The sequence below is a fragment of the Lactuca serriola genome, chromosome 1 (assembly GCF_051521515.1).
Source record: "Lactuca serriola cultivar US96UC23 chromosome 1, Lser_US96UC23_V15, whole genome shotgun sequence".
In the NCBI taxonomy this organism is placed as follows: Eukaryota; Viridiplantae; Streptophyta; class Magnoliopsida; order Asterales; family Asteraceae; genus Lactuca; species Lactuca serriola.
Genome location: NC_136408.1, coordinates 229,229,806 through 229,251,178, shown reverse-complemented (window position 1 = coordinate 229,251,178; position 21,373 = coordinate 229,229,806). Strand labels below are relative to the sequence as shown.

General features: G+C 37.5%; 2 protein-coding genes across 2 annotated transcripts; both read right to left on the bottom strand.

The window, feature by feature from the left end:
• Positions 1-207: 207 nt before the first annotated feature.
• LOC145066532 (uncharacterized) lies at positions 208-1,395 on the bottom strand. Its single transcript, XM_079013820.1, has one exon. The coding sequence runs from the start codon at positions 1,393-1,395 to the stop codon at positions 208-210; it is 1,188 nt and encodes a 395-aa protein (XP_078869946.1).
• On the bottom strand, positions 1,395-9,307 carry LOC145066522 (uncharacterized). Its single transcript, XM_079013808.1, has 4 exons — positions 9,267-9,307; positions 9,074-9,170; positions 1,642-2,724; positions 1,395-1,445 (listed from the first exon to the last, which is right to left on the bottom strand). Exons 1-4 carry the CDS (start codon positions 9,305-9,307, stop codon positions 1,395-1,397), a joined length of 1,272 nt encoding a protein of 423 aa, XP_078869934.1.
• Positions 9,308-21,373: the final 12,066 nt, after the last annotated feature.

The following is a 21,373-nucleotide window of genomic DNA, read 5'->3' as shown; positions in this document are numbered from 1 at the left end:
ATTTTCCATAAGTTAGCAACAACGATACGGTATTTGTGTAGTGTGTTCGATCGCAAATGACATTGACAGTGGCGGAACCAAAAAAATTTTGCAAGGGGTAGCACAAAAAAATCCCGATAAAAGATAGTAAGATAATTTTTTTTAATTATGGTTTCATTAGAAATAACAAACTAGCACAAAAGTCTTACATAATTACATTTTTTAAAGTTATCCTCTACGATTACATATTTTCCTAAAGCGCTCTATCACTCGTTCGATCTTAACATTCATAAGTGCTTCTTTTTCTACACTACAAATTAAAGCATCATTCAAAAAATCATCACTCATTTTGTTACGTAAGTTGGTCTTCAAAAGCTTCATTGCGGAAAAACATCTTTCAACGGTTGCGGTTGCGATAGGCAAAACCAAAGTCAACTTTAATAACTGATAAACCAAAGGAAAAGAAAGATGTTTCCCGGTTTCGACCATCAAACGAGAAAGGTCCGCAATTCTCTTCAAATTAGAAAATTTCTCATCATCAATAAAAGAGTGATAATAGGATTCAAGTTGACCATCAAGATACACCATTTCCGAATCATTAAAATCAGTTTTGTACAACTCGCTTAACTTCACCAACTTTGATTTGCCAAACATAGAAAAAGCATTACAAGGACTGAAAGCTGCCATGTATTGAAGCAAGTCGGTGCTCACTTCACTAAAACGGTCCCCAAATTCTTGAATTTGTATATCCAAAACCATGTTGAAAATATCAACTTCAAAGTGATGTTGATTAGTAACATTGGTCCTACGGTTTCTTGGAGTAACATAAAATTCAGACATTTCCACAATTTTAATTTTATGTTTATGACAAAAGGAAAATACATTCTCCAACATTGAAGGAAACCCATTATTTCTAAAAGCTTTGAATGTTTTCATCGTCACTTTTACCAAAGAAGCCGCTTGCAAAATATTTTGATCCTTTCTTTGAAGATGTTTTGACAAGGTATTCGTGAGACCAAAAATCTCCAACATCAAGTGTAAATAAAACACAAAATCAACAGTCTTGAAATACGACAAAATACCGTATGCTTGATTTTGGTTATTTAAACTAGACCCTTCCTCTTCAACATATTGAAGAACCTTGATAACCTCCGGAAACAAATTCTTCAAACTTATTATTGTTTTATAATGTGAGCTCCATCTTGTATCCCCAGCTCGAACAAGAGAAGTCTTCTGATTTAATCCTCTTCCTGTCCCAATTTCACCATTACCAATTTGTTTTTGAACCATTTCCTGGTAACTATCTCGTATTATATCTTTTCTTTTACAAGAAGCACACACCACATTAACCACCAAAGCTAATTGCTCAAAGAAATCATCAGCACCATCGTAGTTTTTTGTTACAGCCACAACCATTAATTGAAGTTGGTGTGCAAAACAGTGCATATAATATGCCGAAGGATTATCTTTCAATATCAATGCTTTCAAACCATTAAATGCACCCCGCATATTACTTGCTCCATCGTATACTTGCCCTCTTACTTATATATATATATATATATATATATATATATATATATATATATATATATATATATAAGAAATAAAATAGATAAAGATTCAAATACATAAAAAAAAAAAAAAGAATTCATAATTTCTTACCTGAGATATACTCAAGTTATTGTTGGTAAATACCGAATCAATGGCTTCTTTTAGAGTTAAAGAACTTGTATCCTTCACGTGAACAATGTCAACAAATCTTTCTTTCACCAATCCAAGACTATTAACATATCGCAAAACCATAGCCATTTGTTCCTTTTTGGATACATCACTACACTCGTCTACTAATATAGTAAACACATCATTACCAATTTCTTCACAAATAGACTTTATTATCTCTTTTGAAAAGCATTGAACAATCACTTTTTGAATCTTTGGAGACGTCAACTTTTCATTTTTGGGAGCATTTCCTAAAGTAACCTTATAAATACTTTCATTATAGTCCCGAAGGAATGATAATTCTTCAATGAAAAGCCCTATAGAAATTGACCCATCGGACTCGCCATGACCACGAAATGGTAACGCATTCTTCAATAAAAATCTACAAGTACCAATTGTAGCACGTAATTGAATTTGATAGTTACTTGCTTCAACTTCAGTTTGCTTATGAAAAGCTTCACTAATAGATTGGTTTTTCTTTACTAGATTTTCACATTTTTGTTTTTCTTTGTTGTGATGACTATCAACTTTACCTTCATGATCTTTCAATGATTTCTTTTTACTCCAAGTGTCAAAGCCTCTCGTCACAAATGCATCTCTCCCCCCTTGTTGCCCCACAATATCTCCAAATAAGTAACAACATAAACAATAAGCTTTGTTCTCTTTTTTGCTATACTCTAACCAATTAAATTCATCAAACCATTCCTTTACAAAACGTCTGTTCTTACCACCAACTTTTATTGATGGAAAATCATGGCCTCTTGGTTGAGAAGGTACTTTAATCCAATATGTTCTCCTTATTTCATCCCTTTGATTTGGATGATATGATGTAGTTCTTGGTCTATCCGTCGGGTCTAAATGAAGATTATTAATATCAAAACTAGGTGGAATATTTTGTGGTTGTGGTTGTGGTTGAGGTTGAGGTTGTGGTTGAGGTTGAGGTTGAGGATGAGGTCTTTTTCCTCCACCACTTTCGTCACTACTACCAACATCCAATGTCCTTTTAAAAAAATTTCCAATTAAACCCTACAAATACAATTAAAGTGTAACACCGTAAAATTTAAACAATTTTTCTCTTTTTAAAACCATATAATATCATTCACATTCACTTTTCAAAACATTGTATCAACATTATCTCAATACAAAACCCCAAGATCAAAAACATATAAACTCCGGTGTGCATGTGTCTCTGGTGTGCGTGTGTACGAATCATGTCGGCGCCTTCTTGCGATCATCACTGGTACCTGAAACACATAACACATAACATTGTAAGCATAATTGCTTAGTGAGTTCCCCAAAATACCACTCTGACACATATTAGCCACTCGAGGCTATAACTATCTTGACCCTCTGGTCAATGTGTCTCAGTGGGACCCTCCAGCCCCAACTCTCTGTGGGCCCTCTGGCCCTAACTCTATGGACCCGAAGGTCCAAACTCTATGGACCCACTGGTCCTACTCTGTAAACTTTGAATCATGCATATCAGATATCATAATAAATCACAACACATAAATAACATGCAAATACACTGGCACATAACTCTAAAATACACTATCACATAACTCTGTTACCACACTAGGTAAAGTATAGTGAGAAGACTCACCTCAGATGTCTCAGTAAATCTTTGACTCGGTAGAAATATGATCTAGCCTCCGCCTAATCACATAAAGTAAATACTCTCATAAATATAACTCTCGGAACTAAACTCAACCCTCTCTTAGCACCCTTAGAAGGGTAAAAGACCATTTTACCCCTCTCTTGGCTCAAAAGCCCCATTGTTGACCAAACCCTAAAAGTCAACAAAAGTCAACAGTCAAACTTTGACCCGACTCGTCGAGTGCACTTGGGCGACTCAACGAGTCTACACGTGTCCATTATCTCTCTAGTCTCGCTTGGCACGTTGAGTCTTTCCCATTGCTTGACGAGTTACACCTGCCATGAATCGGGGGGCCACCCCGACTCAACTCGCCGAGTCTCAAGATCAACTTGGCAACTTCCGCCTTGAACTCCAGTCCTCTATCCCCCCCTCTGAGTCACTAAGTCATTCCCCCAACTCGGCAAGTTACTCACTGAGTGATTTACGGGAAACCCTAACCCTACTCGCCGAGTCTGCTCTTGGACTCTACGAGTTCATGCCATGCACAAATTCAATTGACCTCCTGAGGTCAGGTCTATTCCTTTGATCCTTAGATCTGACCATCCCAAGCCTGATAGACACGTAAAGCTCAGATCTTGACAGTCATGTGACGTCTAGGAGGTTTCACTTGGTGATTTAGCCCCAAAAATAACATCCTAAGCTCATTACCTCCATAGCTCAACATAAAGCAAGCTGGAATAAGCTCTTTACACCACTATGGGTCCAGATCTGAAGTCTCAATATGAATAGGGGCCACATTCTCACAATTCATTCCAATAAAGGACATAAAAACTCTACATCTATGGATTCCTTCAACAAAATAGATAAAGGGGTGATATAATACCCCAAATATTAAGTCTTTTGCTCGAAATCCACAGATGCACAACCTCCTTGGTCTCCTCTAAGCTGGAATCACCTCCTTCTTGCAAGAATCAACCACAAAGATCAAGAAATGGCTCATTTCCTCTCACAAACGCTCTAGCTCTTTTAGGGTTTCTCTCTGGGGTTTGGTAGCCGCAAATGACGGCCCTAAGGGACTCTAAATAGGTCCCAAACCCGGGAAATTAGGGTTTCATTAAACAACGTGGACTCGCCGAGTCCACTCTTGAACTCGTCGAGTCCAGTCATGAACCCGGATAAGAATTCGCGACCCTACTCGGCGAGTCTAAGCACCAACTCGCCGAGTCCCTCCACAAACTCCAAAATAAATGAATAAAATAATATACCTGGAAATCCGGATGTTACATAAAGATTTAAAATTCACAATTGAAGATTTAAACATAATACAAGTGAGCAGCTAGTTGACTAATTAGGTTTTCAATTTGAACAAATAAATTAAACTAAATCATTAAACATTAAATCATAAAACATTAAATATGGAAAATTAAATATTACTTGTTTCATATTCCATAAGTAAGCCAATAGCGAAATGGGTGAATATGCTTTGCCAAGAAAAATTATGGTGAAGCAGGAGGCAGCGACAGTAAAAGGACAATCACATGAACAGCAAAAATATATCAATTTCTTTTTTCCCTAGTATCCTTCGTAATTTAGATGTTCACAAAACAAAAACACATATTTTTTAATAAATGGGCTAAGTTATTCAAATTAATGGGGTATGGCCTATGGGCTTCTATCTTAAATGTAATATGGCGGTTGGTTAAAAAACATATCATAATTTACTTTGTACTTATAGATATAAAATATTATTTCTATGGAAAAATTGAGGGGTAGCACGTGCTACCCTACCAACTAATTACTTCCGCCCATGGACATGGATGTGTTATATTAATATTACGGTGAAGATTTGATATCTTTTATATAAAACATGTACAAAATGTAATATAGTAAAGAAAATGATACTGTAGGACCCAAAATTGTTGAATATATTGTTTGTTTATCTCATATTACAATATAAGTTACTATATCATGGTTTATAAAAATGATATAGTCTCAATGATTATGTGTAGACTGAATATTGTACCAAAACCTCCGAATCTACTATTAAAACTTTGATTGTTTGCATCTAATATTTTATATGTTATTCATATAAAATTAAAAAAATTGTTTATCAATTTCTATTTGTAATAGATAGATAAGGATTTTTATTAATAAGTCTAAAACTGGCCTAGAAAGGAATTTAAGAATTCTTCTGATATGGAATCATAGTCTAAATAGAATCATGATCTAAAGATATTCATTAACCATAGTCTACAAAATATAAATCCATTGCTCAGTTGATTCATTAGAATTTCTAATTTATTGATTTAATCCGGTCGGTATAGTATAAATATATAAAGAGAATTCAGGAAAAAAAAAGAGAACATTGTATTTGCAAACATGACTAGAATTTTTTGAACAGTTTTTGTAAGAAATTTTTTTATCTTTATCCCCCCAGCGTAGAAGGAAATATACTTCTTTTACTATGATGAAAAGTTTTCGATTTTGATCTTCATTTCTAAAAAAGATTACTAATCCTTAACTTTTCGAGGAATTCTTCATCAGTGGTTGTGAATGACTGATTTTTTCAATCTTTTCGATCTTGGATCCGTAGGAGCAAGTCAGAAAGTAGAACCATCTGATTTGATTCGTTCTTAATAGCCATGAGATGCATATGCCTGCTCTCACCGAGATCTTTGGAGATGATTATGTACTACAGTTTGGTGGAGGAACTTTAGGGCACCCTTGGGGAAATGCACCCGGTGTCGTAGTTAATCGAGTAGCTCTAGAAGCATGTGTACAAGCTCGTAATGATGGACACGATCTTGCTACTGAGGGCAATGAAATTATCCGTGAGGCTACCAAATGGACACCTGAACTAGATGTTGCTTGTGAAGTAATGAAGGAGATTAAATTTGAGTTTTAGGAAATGGATACTTTGAATCAATAGCGTTTGTTTTCTTAATTGAAGTTCAATTAAACTCGACCCAATCTTTTACTATAAGGATTGAGCTGAATCCAACATGCCTATATTTTAGATAGATACATACTTATATAGATATAGAAAATTTCAACTAAAAACTCGAAGACTAAACAACTAAAATCTTTCTATTTTTGTGTTGGTTGGATCCACAATTAATCCTATGGATCCTTAGGATTGGAATATTATTTTAGACCCTATATTTTCCCTAGATCGAGACAGGTATCACAACTTTTTGCTTCGATTTGAATTATCCGGACAATGCCTTATATAAATATCCAATATATGAAAAAGATGGACATTCAAAACCTATTTCTCGATTCAATAGAAGCCCAAAGAGGTGAATAGGGTCCCAAATAACGAGAGATATGTAAAAAGCAGGTTCGATTACGCCTATTCCTAATCCTAAATGGAATGTAACTAGGGATCCATATGGTAACATAGTATCTATTTAGATATGCTCAAATGACCTCTTCTCACAATGAGAATGTATATAACCCTATTCAGGTCTAGTCCGGTATGAAATGAACTTATAATCATAGAATCGACTCGATCATCAAATTATAGATTATAAGTTCATAACCCAAGCCCATTACCATTTTGGGCGGAACAGATCTACTAATTCTTTGATTCCAGTTAGTAAGAGGGATCTTGAACTAAGAAATAGACCCTAGAAACTAAAAAAGGGTATCATGAGCAATTGCAATAATCGGATTCATATATATAGTTTTTTTTTAAATTATCCTCTTTATTTGGTAATAAATAGACTTTCGAATTTTGTTTTTTTTTTAATTAAGTAATTGGTCTTTTTCAGAGGAATACCATTTGTTTACATCTTTATTTTGAGACGCCTGGCATTGGTTGATTCTATTTCGCCATTTTTTGGGGATTAACCTAGACACTGTAATCTAAGATATATCGTATTGATAATGACCTCTTAACCAGTTTTTCCATGGATGCATTCCATAATTTGGAAGTTTATTATGTCTTAATTCGGAATGAAATATGCCTTGTCTTACAAAAAAAATCCTTTATTTCAGTCTTAAGAAAAAAAGACGGTCAATAGTATTTTATTGCTACAAGTACGGATTATTGAAAATAATAAGACATCTATTTGGATATTTCCCTTGAACTCCGCAATATTTTTTATTTGACATAAATAGTTGAAAGGAATTTTCCGAAGAGAAAATGGATTATAGGAGTGTGTGACTTGAACTATTGATTGGTCTGTGCAGCTATCTGATTATTTGCCACATTTAATTCGCAACCAAATGTGTCTTTATTCCAACCATCAAGTAAGCCCGTACAGAGGATAGTCTAGTTCGCTTAAAGAGAATCTTTTATATGATTAAATAGGAATCATGTCATACATGAGCAGGCTCCGTAAGATCTAGTTCACCTAACTTCAGATTGAATTTAATACTATACAAATACATTCATTTCCTCTGCATTAACGTAATCTAGGATACTATCAGAGTGAAAAAAGGGTCTAAAGAAGAACAGAGGCTAGGCTATATTAGTAACAAGTAAATCCTTTGTGTGTGTTTATAAAAGGTCTCTGGTGGGTTCCCTTAAACAAGCCACTGCTTATGAGTCACCGGCTCATTCTTCAGTAGGCACGCGGTCAGAGCCCTAGGCTCCTCCCACTGCTTGGGAGCTTACGGTTTCATGTTCTATTTCACTCCCCGATGGGGGTTCTTCTCACCCTTCCCTCACGGTACTACTTCGCTATCGGTCACCCAGGAGTATTTAGCCTTGTAAGGTGACCGAAGTGAGAATCAAAAATATTCTGATAAAGACGTTCCTCAGTAATATCATCATGACTCTCGAATTCATGCGCGGTACCAATACCAAACCAAATACGATGAGTAGTGGGGTTAAGCCTTGGCTAAACCTTGGAAATATTAATGCCATAATGTTGGGTTTTAGTATACAACAACATCCTATGGTGCACATACAACCCTAAATACCTTGGATCTATGTTTTCTCTATTATACATGCAAATATGAAGTTTCCAAGGTATTACCCAATACCAGCATACAAATATCATATACTACACAAGAATCTAGTTAGGATAACATACCTTATGATGAAACTTGAAGTCTTGATGTATCTATCCTTAAGAGCTTAGCCCCAATAGTGTGAAAGCCTCAAGTGGAATCACAACACACCATGGACAAAGGATGAACTTGAGAGAGAATCTCCATGCACCCAAAAACACCCATGAACTCTAAGAACTTCATGTGTAACCACAAGTGATGTTTTTTGGTCATGATGCATGTATTTATATGTGTGGTATTTCAAGAGTCATGGGTATAACCCAAATCCATACCCATGGGATTTATGGTCCATGGTTCATGTGGCCCAACTCTTTATGTATCCATACATAAACTTGGTCCAACATGGATCATAAGCCCAACACATATAAATATAACTAATTAACATAATTAGTCCCTATAGATTTAATTAGTCTCTTTTGATCACCAAATTAATTCTTGATCAATACTAATTAACTAATATCATTTCATATTAATATATTATAACTTATAATATATTAATAAATCATATATAACATTTTCTCTCAAAAGTCCATCCTAACAAAGTGTCCTAATGATATGCAACCCAAATGGACCATGGTACTCTCGGGTCAAGTACATACCAATAATAGTTATGGGCTTAGACATCTAATCCAACACATAATGGCTTTCAAATCCTCTTAGCCATTTTCCTACTGCAATAATTCTTGCTAAGAAGAATGCCCATGTTGTGGCAATTCCACCCAAAAGGTAATGGGTTACTCTTACAACACGTCCTTATACAATGCTTAAGGCTCTCGACTGGGTAGCAGGAGCAACTTTTAATTTATTATGAGCCCAAACGATGGATTCAATAAGTTCTTGCCAATAACCACGTCCACTGAATAAAAAACATTAAACTAAAAGCCCATACAAAATGAGCACCTAGGAAAAAAAGGCCATATGCGGATAATGAAGAACCATAAGACTGAATTACCTGGGATGCTTGTGCCCATAAGAAATCGCAGAGCCACCCATTAATAGTAATAGAACTTTGCGCAAAATTTCCTCCCGTGATATGAGTTACTACTCCTTGATCGCTTATACTGCCCTAAACATCTGACTGCATTTTCCAACTAAAATGAAATATGACTACTGAAATTAAGTTGTTATAAGGCTCTAAGTTATTATATAAATTGTGCTTATTTAACTAAGTATTTGTAAGAGTAGTGTAACAACCATAAAATTCGAGCCAATTTGAAACTTTTTAAATCATTTAAAACCATTCAGTTATTATAATTTGTTTTCAAAATAGTTTAAACATCAGAGTTCCCAGAAATCAATATCATCAACGGTCACGCCTTCGCCTTCTCGCGGTCATCCGCTGAACCTGAAACAATAAACTGAAACTATAAGCTCGAAGGCTTAGTAAGCTACCCCCAAAATACCAATGCCATACCAATATAACCATAACATATAACGTATAAGTAAACAGAACAGCCATGCATCTCAAGTCTACAATGTGACTGGTCCACTCGCATCGGGCCTTCAGTCCATCAGGTCCACTCTCTGAGTCTACAGTATGCATAATGAGCCTTCAGCCTAACTGGACCGCCTCGTAGGCCTTTAGTCTATCTGGACCACTCTCCAAGCCTTCAGCACGTCTGGACTGCCCCGTAAGGCCTTTAGCCTATCTGGACCACTCGTTGGGCCTTTGGCCTGACTATGTGCCCTCCTAGGCCTGCAATCTATTTGGTCCGCCCTGGGTATGTTGGCGTACAACACAAAGTAGAACCCACCTCAACCCAACCCCCAACCAAACAAACATGTGCACATAAATATCATACGCTAGTTCATATCATATAACAGTCAAACTGATCCAACAGATCACTAATCATAACAACATCCCAATAACCGGTATACAGACCTAAGCGGTCACTAACATAGCCTCATTCGATAGCCAGGACACCAACCTAACCAGGTCACTAAGCATAAGCATATCATCATCCTAACTACTGGAACGTAAATCAATAAAAGCATATCATGCAATAAACCTGGATACAAATCCGATAAGGTTCGGCATTCGCGCCTTAGACCCTATTGATATAGTGAGGATAACTCACCTTGCAAATGTCGAATTGAACCACGAAAATGCGCTCCTAAAACACTGCCCCAAAATTAAACACCTATAACCACCAATGATCCAAACTCATAAATTTCCAACTTCTTAAAATGCCCAAGAAGTCAAATAGACAACCCTTGGCCAAATTCAAAGTCAACGATCAAGGTCAACAATCCATGTTGACCCGACTCGTCGAGTGCAGTCACTGACTCGTCGAGTCCTTCCAGAACTCGAGTAGTCGTGAAAACCCCCACTAACTCGTCGATTTTCCTACAACTCGCCAAGTTTAAGTGTGTCAAACTTCGGGAAAACCCAAGTTGACTCGCCGAGTCACCCCACTAACTCACCTAGTCCACGCAGAAGTCCTTGCACGACAATCTTCATCGGACTTCCCGAGTTGACCATGCAACCAGCCGAGTCCCTTTCAGATGCTTTTTAAGCCATTTTAAGGTTCCAAAACGCAGATCCATCTTCCCAAGGCATTTTTATCACGTAAAGTTGCAAACGTTACGTGTATTCGAGGCTCTAAAGTCATATAATGTCAAAACCAAGCTTAAAATAGAGTTTCACACTTAAGGAGAGGCTCATACTTGCTAAATCTAAGAGCTTTATGGACTTAGAGACCAAAGAGAGTTCAGATCTAAAGTTACAACTTCAAATCTTATCTCATACCCAAGAATAGCTTCTTATTATGCTAGAAAAGCCCTAATCTTTAACCAAATGAGATCTAGAATGAAATGAGGTCAAGGTAAAGACTTGATACCTTCCAAAAGATGCTAACTAAGGTAGATATCAAATCCCCACACGTTCCTTGCTTCTAGCCACTTGTTTTCCATGCTCTTCTTACAAAGATCCACCTTCCAAAGCTTAAAATACCCAAGAATGAAGCACACACACGGATTAGGAGTTGTTGGACTCTCAAGAGGCTGTAAGGCGGATGAAGGAGGCTTATGATCCTTTAAATAGGGTGCCCGAAACTTAGGGTTTCATCCTTCAGCTCTTACTTGTCGAGTCCTATCTTGGACTCGACGAGTAGGTCTCTTAAACACGTGGCCCAAACCATTCTTACTCGACGAGTCAGGGCATCCAACTCGTCAAGTATACCTTGAAACTTATGAAAATCAAATCCATAAAATTATGACCCGAGAGTCGGGGCGTTACAATTCTCCCCCACTTGAACTAGACTTCGTCCTTGAAGTCTGTTGTGGTGAACAACCCTGGATAATGCTCCCGCATTTCCGCTTCCGGCTCCCACATGTACTCGGATCCTTTCCAATACTGCTACTGGTTTCCCTACATAGTTCATGTGCTCTCCGACCTGAACATCACCCATCGATACAACCGTCTACTCATCCAAAATGTGCCTTCATAGCTTAACAAACTAACTTACATCGAGCCTTCGGTATGAATCGACCGCCCACTCGAGGCCTATAGTCTCCCCAAACCTCTCGCCGAGCGTTTGACCCGACTGGGCTGCGCTGCTAGGCCCTCGATCAATCCGGACCGCTCTGGTCCGCTAACATCCTTCCCCAGTCCTACTCTTCTACTGAACCCCTGTGCCTACGAGTTACCGTTGGCCCGCACCGGGTATCTTGGCCTACTACATAGAGTAGGACCGCCTCAGCTCGATTAGGCACAACATGCCATCTAATAGATCATCAGGAGAAGATATCCACATTAAACCAACAATAATCTACCATGTCGCCCACCACATCCATAGAATACAGTCCCGCAAGTGATTACCACCAACAACATACCTACCACTACCGGTCAACCAGTACGACACTCATATCTAGCCCATATCAACCTTCTGGTTGGAATACCAATATCCCAAGTCCACTTGATCATAGGGTTCGGTCATCCTCGAGATGGAATACCCTAGATTAGGATACTAACATGTCGAATCAGTTCAACCATCGAGTTGAAATTCTCAGGGTTTGTTGGCCTACCGCCTCAACCCTACCGCTCCTCTTCAACCTCCGTGCCTACAACTTTCAATCGGCCTGCACTGGGTATCTTGGCCTACTGTATAAAGTAGGACCGCCTCAACCCTACCCAAATATAATGTATCGACATAGCCGATCAGTAGAAAGATCTAACCCGAACGTGCTCCTACAAAAGACATAATCAACACAATCTCTATGCCCATAACCTATAACTGTAATACCTTTACATGGTCCTTAGCGTAGGTCTGGATTGCCTCTGAGCCCATAGCACGAGTCTGGTATGCCCACTTCGGCCCTCAGCTCATGACCGGAATGCTCCCGATAACCTACCGACACTGCTTTCGTCACTTCAGATGTCCCAACGCTCCATCATGGAGATTCTCACCTCCTCCATTGCCCAAGAGGGCCTAAACAATGTCCTTTACAACACCAACAAGCATCAGTGTACTAAAACCTCACCCCACTCTATCCACTTGTAGAACAATTTGCTACCCCATATCACATATCTACTCAGAACTTGATCATATAGCTAACAAAACCCACACATTGTCTTCAGCATACTCCATCAGCAATGTTCAATACTTGGGGATAGACCTACTGATTGCTATAGCATAGCATCATGCTCAATACCCGCACATAGATCTACAAACACATACAGATACTTTTCGAACACCTGAAAACCCAAGTCGTTAAAACCGCCATAAACACTAAACATAGAAACTGTCTGAAACAGTAGGCTGCCTTCTGGTTTCTTCCGAAGTCCACTAAGACCTCCCCGGTCCCAACTTCTTTAGAATACCGAAGTCTTGTCCGGTTGCTGAGCCAATAGTAATCACACAGTCGCCCCACGTGACTCCCAAAGGAAACTTTGACTAGCAATAACCGCCCTAACTATATCGCCACTCATGGCTCCATCAATCCTTCTGATCCATTCGATCATAACAGCCTGACAACCTGCTGCCATCGAATCAAATACGAAAAGTGAACGCTACCAGAATACTGTAGTCTTACATCATGTCCGGTCTCCAACGACCTACCGTTTTCCTGATTCCAATTATGATCATCTGAAAGAATCCATGAATGCTACGAATCGTCTCGTAGTCTCACACCACTTCCCACACCATCTGACTGCTAGTGAATGCTACGGCTACCCCCCCACACACACAGTCTTACAAAACTTTCCATACTATTTGATCGCTTGTGAATGCTACGGCTACCCCCGCAGTCTTACAACACTTTCTCTCCAACACAACCGCAGTCTGATACCTTACCCTCAATCTATCAATCCAATTACCCTCAGAGTCTATCACACACTCGACTGAACACCCGAAATTGTTTCCCCAAATTCTACTATCAAGCACCGAGAAGACGCGATACACATGCTGGGAAGTTTTACCAAACTCCCAACTCACACAACCCTTAACCAAACAGCCACTTGGGCCGCATTTCTTCCTGACAAGGATGAGAAATTTATCTCAGTTTCAAAACCACTATCGGTTCCAAATCCAGGGATGATTCTCCCCCACTTAGATTCGACTAAGTCTTCACAATACATGAAAATTGAAGAATTCCCAATATTTCTCCCTTTCCAACGATCGATCCAATAACAACCAACTCTTACCAAATAGTGCTCCATTACTAGTCAATCCCAAATGATCACACACTTCTAAGAACCAGATGGACACTTCCTGAATCTTAGTGAAACCATAAATCTCTAATGCTTGAATGATCCCACATTCAAATCTTAAAGACCAAAGTATAGATAATCCAACTAATACCTCAGCAACGAGCTACTTCCCTTGGCGCTTTCATCCGCCAATCAATAACGGTTACTAAAACCACTGAATCCTGACAATGCTGAATAACCATCCTATGGGACCCTGTCCGCAGACCTCCCTCATAATACCCTTCTTCCCAAGATGCTCCAAACAAGTCTCCCGCTCTCGGGCTTTCGAAATCATTTCATTCAAGGTTCGCACCCTGACTCGCTCACCAACTCAATCGTCCACAGCCGAACTTTAATACCTGAAGCATCCTTTGCACCAAACCGGGCTACAACTACTCCTAAGACATAGTCTACAATCCCAAAAGTGTAATAGATCATACAATCAATGCTTACTATCTGATACAAGAGATCCAAGACAAATAGGACCTCAGAAAATACTTATGCCACCTCTACCCGCCTATGCTCACCGGCGCTGAAATAATGTCGCCAAACCCTGCAACCAACTGACCCCAAGCTGAAATACAACCTGATCCTGGCGTCACAAGCCTACTCACTCCTTCGACCTCGAAAACTAAAAGGGAACAATCCTTGCCCTATAAAACGACAGCCCAACCCATGAATTAACCATTCCACTTCCAGCTGCCAAAACCCCATCTGAACATAATCATCACCCCTTTCTAGAGTCCTCGCGACTCACATTCCGGCCTCGAGCAAAACTCCCGAAGTCTCAAATCCATACACTCCTGTGATAGCCACTCCCGCTCAGCCCCCGTATAATAATGAGTGCAGGATACCTCCCTGATCTCAAGTAACTGCAGCCCTCCGCTCATCAGAATATGTCCTAGTATAGGAAAGCTCGATCAGCTCCTCCCCTTGTCGTCGTTACAGTTGCTAAAGTTGTTGCGGCAACCGTCTCGGTAATGACTGCATAGAGCTCGTCAAAATACTCAACCATGGCGGTCTTAATAGACCCGGCATCTCCGGAAACTGTTCATGGACAATCTTGATCACCTCCTCCTAGATGATCTCACTAACACGATCCCCTGAAAACGATGACCTATCCTGGCTGTCTACTCCTGATCCTTACCTGGATCCGGACTCCAGACGTCTCGTAACCACCATTCTGGTAAAACACCAGAAGGATCTCTGATAACCCATATAATGACAGGGGACCAACTCCCAACCCAACCCTAGGGGTTGTGAAATCCTTGCTACGCGTATGGGTCTTGTGCTTTTAGTAGTACGGGCCCGTACTACCTTCCACACCTACCCATATTTGTCTCAAGTATCATCACAACGCCCTAACAATGTACATAATCATAGCGAGCTATCAATCCTCACTCCTAGAGGAATGTTAAATATCTCGTAACTGGCCTTCCGACCCTTCTCTACCCACCCATCCATGAAACTTCCACCAACCCTGCAGCACTAGTGTATGCTAACCATACATAACACTGGACCCTATAGACTTTCGAATATCTGATCCTACCCTAATCCCTAATCAATAAGAACGGAACATAAGGCCAAATCAAACATTCTCGGGCTATAAGATCTTAATTATGTACAGCCATGATACATACACAAGTAACTACAATAATGATGTCAATCTCATATAAAGGAAAACCCTAAGCTAGTAGGCATCATGTAATCAGACAATTCTCTCATGCAATTCCTAAAGATCCCTAGCCTAACACTAGCATGTTGTTCTATCATATCACATAATCAAATAACCATATGGTATTTTGGGGTCTACTTACTGGCTCCAACTGATCGTACACTTGCATCCTCCTTTACTTATTTTGAAAACCGTTTAAAAATCATTTTGAAAATCCTTCCTTGATTTGAGACTGGATTCACACGAGTGTTCCTCCAATTCACTCAAACCAAGGCTCTGATACCAATTAGTAACATCCATAAAATTCGAGTGAATTTGAAACTTTTTAAATCAATTAAAACCATTCAGTCATTACAATTTGTTTTCAAAATAGTTTAAACATTAGAGTTCCCAGAAATCAATATCGTCAATCGAGGAATGTACGGTCACGCCTTCGCCTTCCCGCGGTCATCCGCTGAACCTAAAACAACAAACTGAAACTGTAAGCTCGAAGGATTAGTGAGTTACCCCCATAGTACCAACGACATACCGATATAACCATAACATATAACATATAAAAAATGGAATAGCCATGCGTCTCGAGTCTACAATGTGACTGGTCCGCCTGCATCGGGCCTTCAGTCTATCTGGACCGCTCTCCAAGCCTTCGACACATCTGGACCGCCTCGTAAGACCTTCAGCCTATCCGAACCGCTCGATGGGCCTTTGGCCTGACTATGTGCCCTCCTGGGCCTGTAGTCTATCTGGGCCGCCCTGGGTATGTTGGCCTACAACACGAAGTAGGACCCGCCTCAACACAACCCCCAACCAAACAAACATGTGCACATAAATATCATACGCTAGTTCATATCATATAATAGTCAAACTGATCCAACAGATCACTAATCATAACAACATTCCAATAACCGGGATACAGACCTAAGCGGTCATTAACATAGCCTCATTCTATATCCAGGACACCGACCTAACCAGGTCACTAAGCATAAGCATATCACCATCCTAATTACTGGAACGTAAATCAATAAAAGCATATCATGCAATAAACTTGGATACAAATCCGATAAGGGTCAACATTAGCGCCTTAGACCCTATTGATATAGTGAGGATAACTCACCTTGCAAATGTGGAATTGAACCACGAAAACGCGCCCTTGAAACATTGCCCCAAACTCCAACACCTATAACCAACAATGATCCAAACTCATAAATTTCCAACTTCCCAAAATGCCCTAGAATTCAAATAGACAACCCTTGGCCAAAGTCAAAGTCAACGATCAAGGTCAACAATCCATGTTGACCTGACTCGTCGATTGCAGTCACTGACTCATCGAGTCCTTCCAGAACTCGATTAGTGAAAACCTCCCACTGACTCATCGAGTTTCCTACAACTCGCCAAGTTCAAGCGTATCCAAACTTTGGGAAAACCCAAGTTGACTCGCTGAGTCACCCCACTGACTCACCGAGTCCATGCAGAAGTCCTTGCACGTCAATCTTCATCGGACTTGCCGAGTTGACCATGCAACCCGCCGAGTCCTTTCAGTCCGCTATCCATTCAGATGCTTTTTAAGCCATTTTAAGGTTCCAAAATGCAAATCCATCTTCCCAAGGCATGTTTATCACGTAAAGTTGCAAACTTTATGTGCATGTAAGGCTCTAAAGTCTTATAATGTCAAAACCAATCTTGAAATGGAGTTTTACACTTAGGGAGAGGTTCATACTTGCTAAAGTTGGGAGCTTTATGGACATAGAGACCAAAGAGAGTTCAGATCTAAAGTTACAACTTTAGATCTTAGCTCATACCTAAGAATAGCTTCTTATTATGCTAGAAAAGCCCTAATATTTAACCAAATAAGATCTAGAATGAAATAAGGTCAAGGGAACGAGTTGATACCTTCCAAAAGATACTAACTATTGTAGATATCAGATCCCCACACGTTCCTTGCTTCTAGCCACTTGCTCTCCAAGCTCTTCTTACAAAGATCCACCTTCCAAAGCTTAAAACACCCAAGAATGAAGCATACACATGGATTAGGGTTTGTTGGACTCTTAAGAGGCTGCAAGGGGGCTGAAGGAGGCTCATGATCCTTTAAATAGGGTGCAAAACCCTAAAAATTAAGGTTTCATCCTTTAGCTCCTACTCGTCGAGTCCTATCTTGGACTCGGCGAGTAGGTCACTTAAACATGTAGCCCAAACCGCTCCTACTCAATGAGTCAGGGCATCCAACTCGTCGAGTAGACCTTGCAACTTATGAAAATCAAAGTCATTAAATTATCACTTGAGAGTCGGGGCGTTACAAGTATATATATATATATATATATATATATATATATATATATATATATATATATATAGCCACATTAATGTAATGAAAATTTGTTAATTGCATTAAAGTCTTACTTTTATATTAAAACTCTACAAATTCCTATTAAAGGATATATTAAGAACTAAATCAAAGAGGTTATGAATTCATTGTAATTAATTGATTCTTATGAAAGTTACTTAAATAAGATTAAAATATTTAAATTATGTTTACATAATTAAACGTGTAATATAATCTTCTAATACCTCATCCATATATTATATCAAATTCCTTCAAACCAGTTATTAAAAACTTAACTATGTTTCTCTAATATATGTGTATTTATTTATATAAATGTGTATGTTATTTTTTCTCTACGAACATATTAATTAAATTATATAATACAAAGTTATATATTTGAGACAATAATTTCATAATTATGATACAAACTTAAAGTTGTAGAATTCTAGGTTACAACAATCACATAAATACATAATGTGATTGCAACATATTAGAAAATTAAGTATATCATAACAATAGTTCAAAAGATGTGACACTAAAGTATAATATTTTACATAAAACAATATATTTAAACTAATAAATTATGTACATTATCTTAAAAGTTAAATAGTTAGCTTAAACATTAGAATAATAAAGAAGTTTAATATGTTAAAAACTCAAATTATTGTGGTTGAAGATAAATGGATTATCTATGAAACAAAATAAAACAATCATAACTTCTACATTTTTTTTTCTTAAGAAACAACGTATATATGAACTAAAAAAACAATACAATTGCACAGTAAAATAAATGATCAAACTCATATTTATTTATACTAAATATTTTCATTATATTATCTTCATATAACAAAATGAAAATACAATAGCTTTTAAGAATATCGGTATGAACATAATTCTAATAAAGAAGTTTGATTTATTAAAAACTCAAGTTAATATGGTTGAAGATAAATGGATTATCAATGAAACAAGAAAAAAATCAAATATAAAATCTACATTTTTTTCACAAAAAACAATACATATAGGAATTAAAAAAAATACATATACACAATAAAAGAAATGATCAAACTCCTATTTACTTACATTTAACAATTTCATCATATCATTTTCATGTAAAAAATATACAATAGCTTTTAAGAATACCGACATGAACATAATGAAAACTAAAAAAATGATTTAACTTATAAAAATCGACATCTTTAAAAGTCGCACCTACCTCTTTCTCGTTCAATATAAATACATGCACCACAAATAAATCTTTGTGTGTTCTCAAATCATATTTCTCTACATGTCATTCTCTCTCTCTCTCTCTCTCTGTATATATATATATATATATATATATATATATATATATATATAAAATAACCAATCATGTGTCATAAGTACCAATTAAGTATCATAAGTTAAAAAACTCTTGAGTTGTATTATCATTTAAGTAGTGTTGTAAAACTCGCCGAGTTGGCTGAGTACTCCTTACTCGGCCCCTTACCGAGGCGAGTTACAGAATCCGAGTACTCCCCGATCGGCCACCTACTAAAGCGAGCAGTGTTGTAAACCTCGACCAATTTGGTGATTATTATTTATAATATACTTAATGATTTACTAACTTAACACACACAAACATGTTATTATTACTACATATATATATATATATATATATATATATATATATATATATATATATATATATATATATCTAAAATTTTCAGTAGTTATTCACGAAGTGAGAGCATTTTGTATTTTTCAGTTTTTGTGTATTCACATGTATCTAATTTTGTAATATATTTAAATTAACTTATGGTTTCAACTTATGATTTTGACATGTATAATTTCCCTAAAAATATTTATACATGAATTATTGAATCTGAGTACTTTCTGGGTACTCGCGAGTACTTTCGACTACTCGCTACTTGGTAGTTTAGGTACCGAGTAACATGTTCTACAACCATGCATTTAAGTGACATAATTTGAAGAGTTTGGGAGTTTAAAATGAATATGTTTCAAGATAGATGACGTATCTTGAAATGTATTCATTTAAAGTGCCTCCTTTATAAGAGATAAATAGATTTTGTTATGAACTCGAGGAATCACGCAAAATGATTCCAAAAATTCCTTTCAAAATAAATTAAAAGTTCCGACCAAAGCATTGTCATAGAAATGAGGTTCCATTATATCGAAAATATAAATAAATGCAATAACAGGTAATTAGATAACTATTTAACATGTTAATGCCTATATACAACAATGTGTTACTATCAATTTTACGCATTACTAAAATTCTCAAATGATATTTTCCCTCTTCTCTCTGATCTTCTTCAAGCTTTCAAAACCCTAACCATGGCGGCTAAGCAAGTTCAAAAATCTCAAACTACAGAAGACGTTTCTTCACAACCAATCATGAAGAGTCAGAGCACAAACTATCAAGTTCAAGGCAATATTGGTGCTTATCCAGAAGGTTTACAGATGTTAATCGTTGCTGTACAAAATTTGGTATTATCCACTGTCATGTTCAATTCATTCTCAGTGCCATTATCCTGGTTATCTCTTTCTGGTTCTACAACAACTTACAGCAAGCCATTGAAGATTTTCACTTTCCAGATGACGAATGAAAAGAAGTTTAAGTTGAAAAAGAAACTGTTTGATTAGATTTTAAACATTCCCAATGCTGAACCATTCTACAAAGTAATGAATGATCAAGTCATTCATATGTTCAATGAGATGGGTTATCAACCTATTCTTACCAAGATCAGTGAGTTTAAGAAGTCTGGGTTGCCTTGTATTTGGAATTTCTTATTTAGTATATACCTCTGATGCTTGATGTGACATCCCCATTTTTACGACCAGAAAAAGACTGATTTCATTTATGCTTTTTAATAAAGATCAGAGTAACTTCATAAGAAAAGTATTGTGAAATTTGTTCCCAAAACAAAATAGGATATAAATTTATCAAATCATTTCTTAACGAAATGTATTTTCATTACATTACAAAAACTCAAGATGTCAATCATCGACATAGACCATAAGCATAAACCAAAAAGAAATAAACATCTTAAGCCACAAAACATAATCTGGCCTCAATTCCATAATTTATCGTCAAGTCATCCAACTATGCTTTTGCCACTACCTGTAATACAAGAAACTGAGTGGGTCAAGCTGGGGAGCCTGGTGAGCATATAAGGTTTTCAACCCACAATAAATAAGTTTATTATTTTCAACAATCATTAAACCCAATTACCCGTTCCAGTTAACCTCACCTTATGTCCCTAAAGCATCTATTATAAGGGACCTATCCTAAGGAATTTTCATCAGGATGGACACTACTGCTAAGGGGATTCCTTAGCAATAAGTGTCTGTAAGGCAACCATGGGGGGATGGAGT

Coding starts and splice junctions, on each gene's coding strand:
- LOC145066532 (XM_079013820.1), bottom strand. CDS start 1,395: ATGGTTGTGGCTGTAACAAAAAACTACGATGGTGCTGATGATTTCTTT.
- LOC145066522 (XM_079013808.1), bottom strand. CDS start 9,307: ATGGGTGGCTCTGCGATTTCTTATGGGCACAAGCATCCCAG. Junction 9,171..9,266: donor TATGGGCACAAGCATCCCAG/GTAATTCAGTCT, acceptor TTTTTTATTCAG/TGGACGTGGTTATTGGCAAG. Junction 2,725..9,073: donor AGTCGAGAGCCTTAAGCATT/GTATAAGGACGT, acceptor TTGTATTTGTAG/GGTTTAATTGGAAATTTTTT.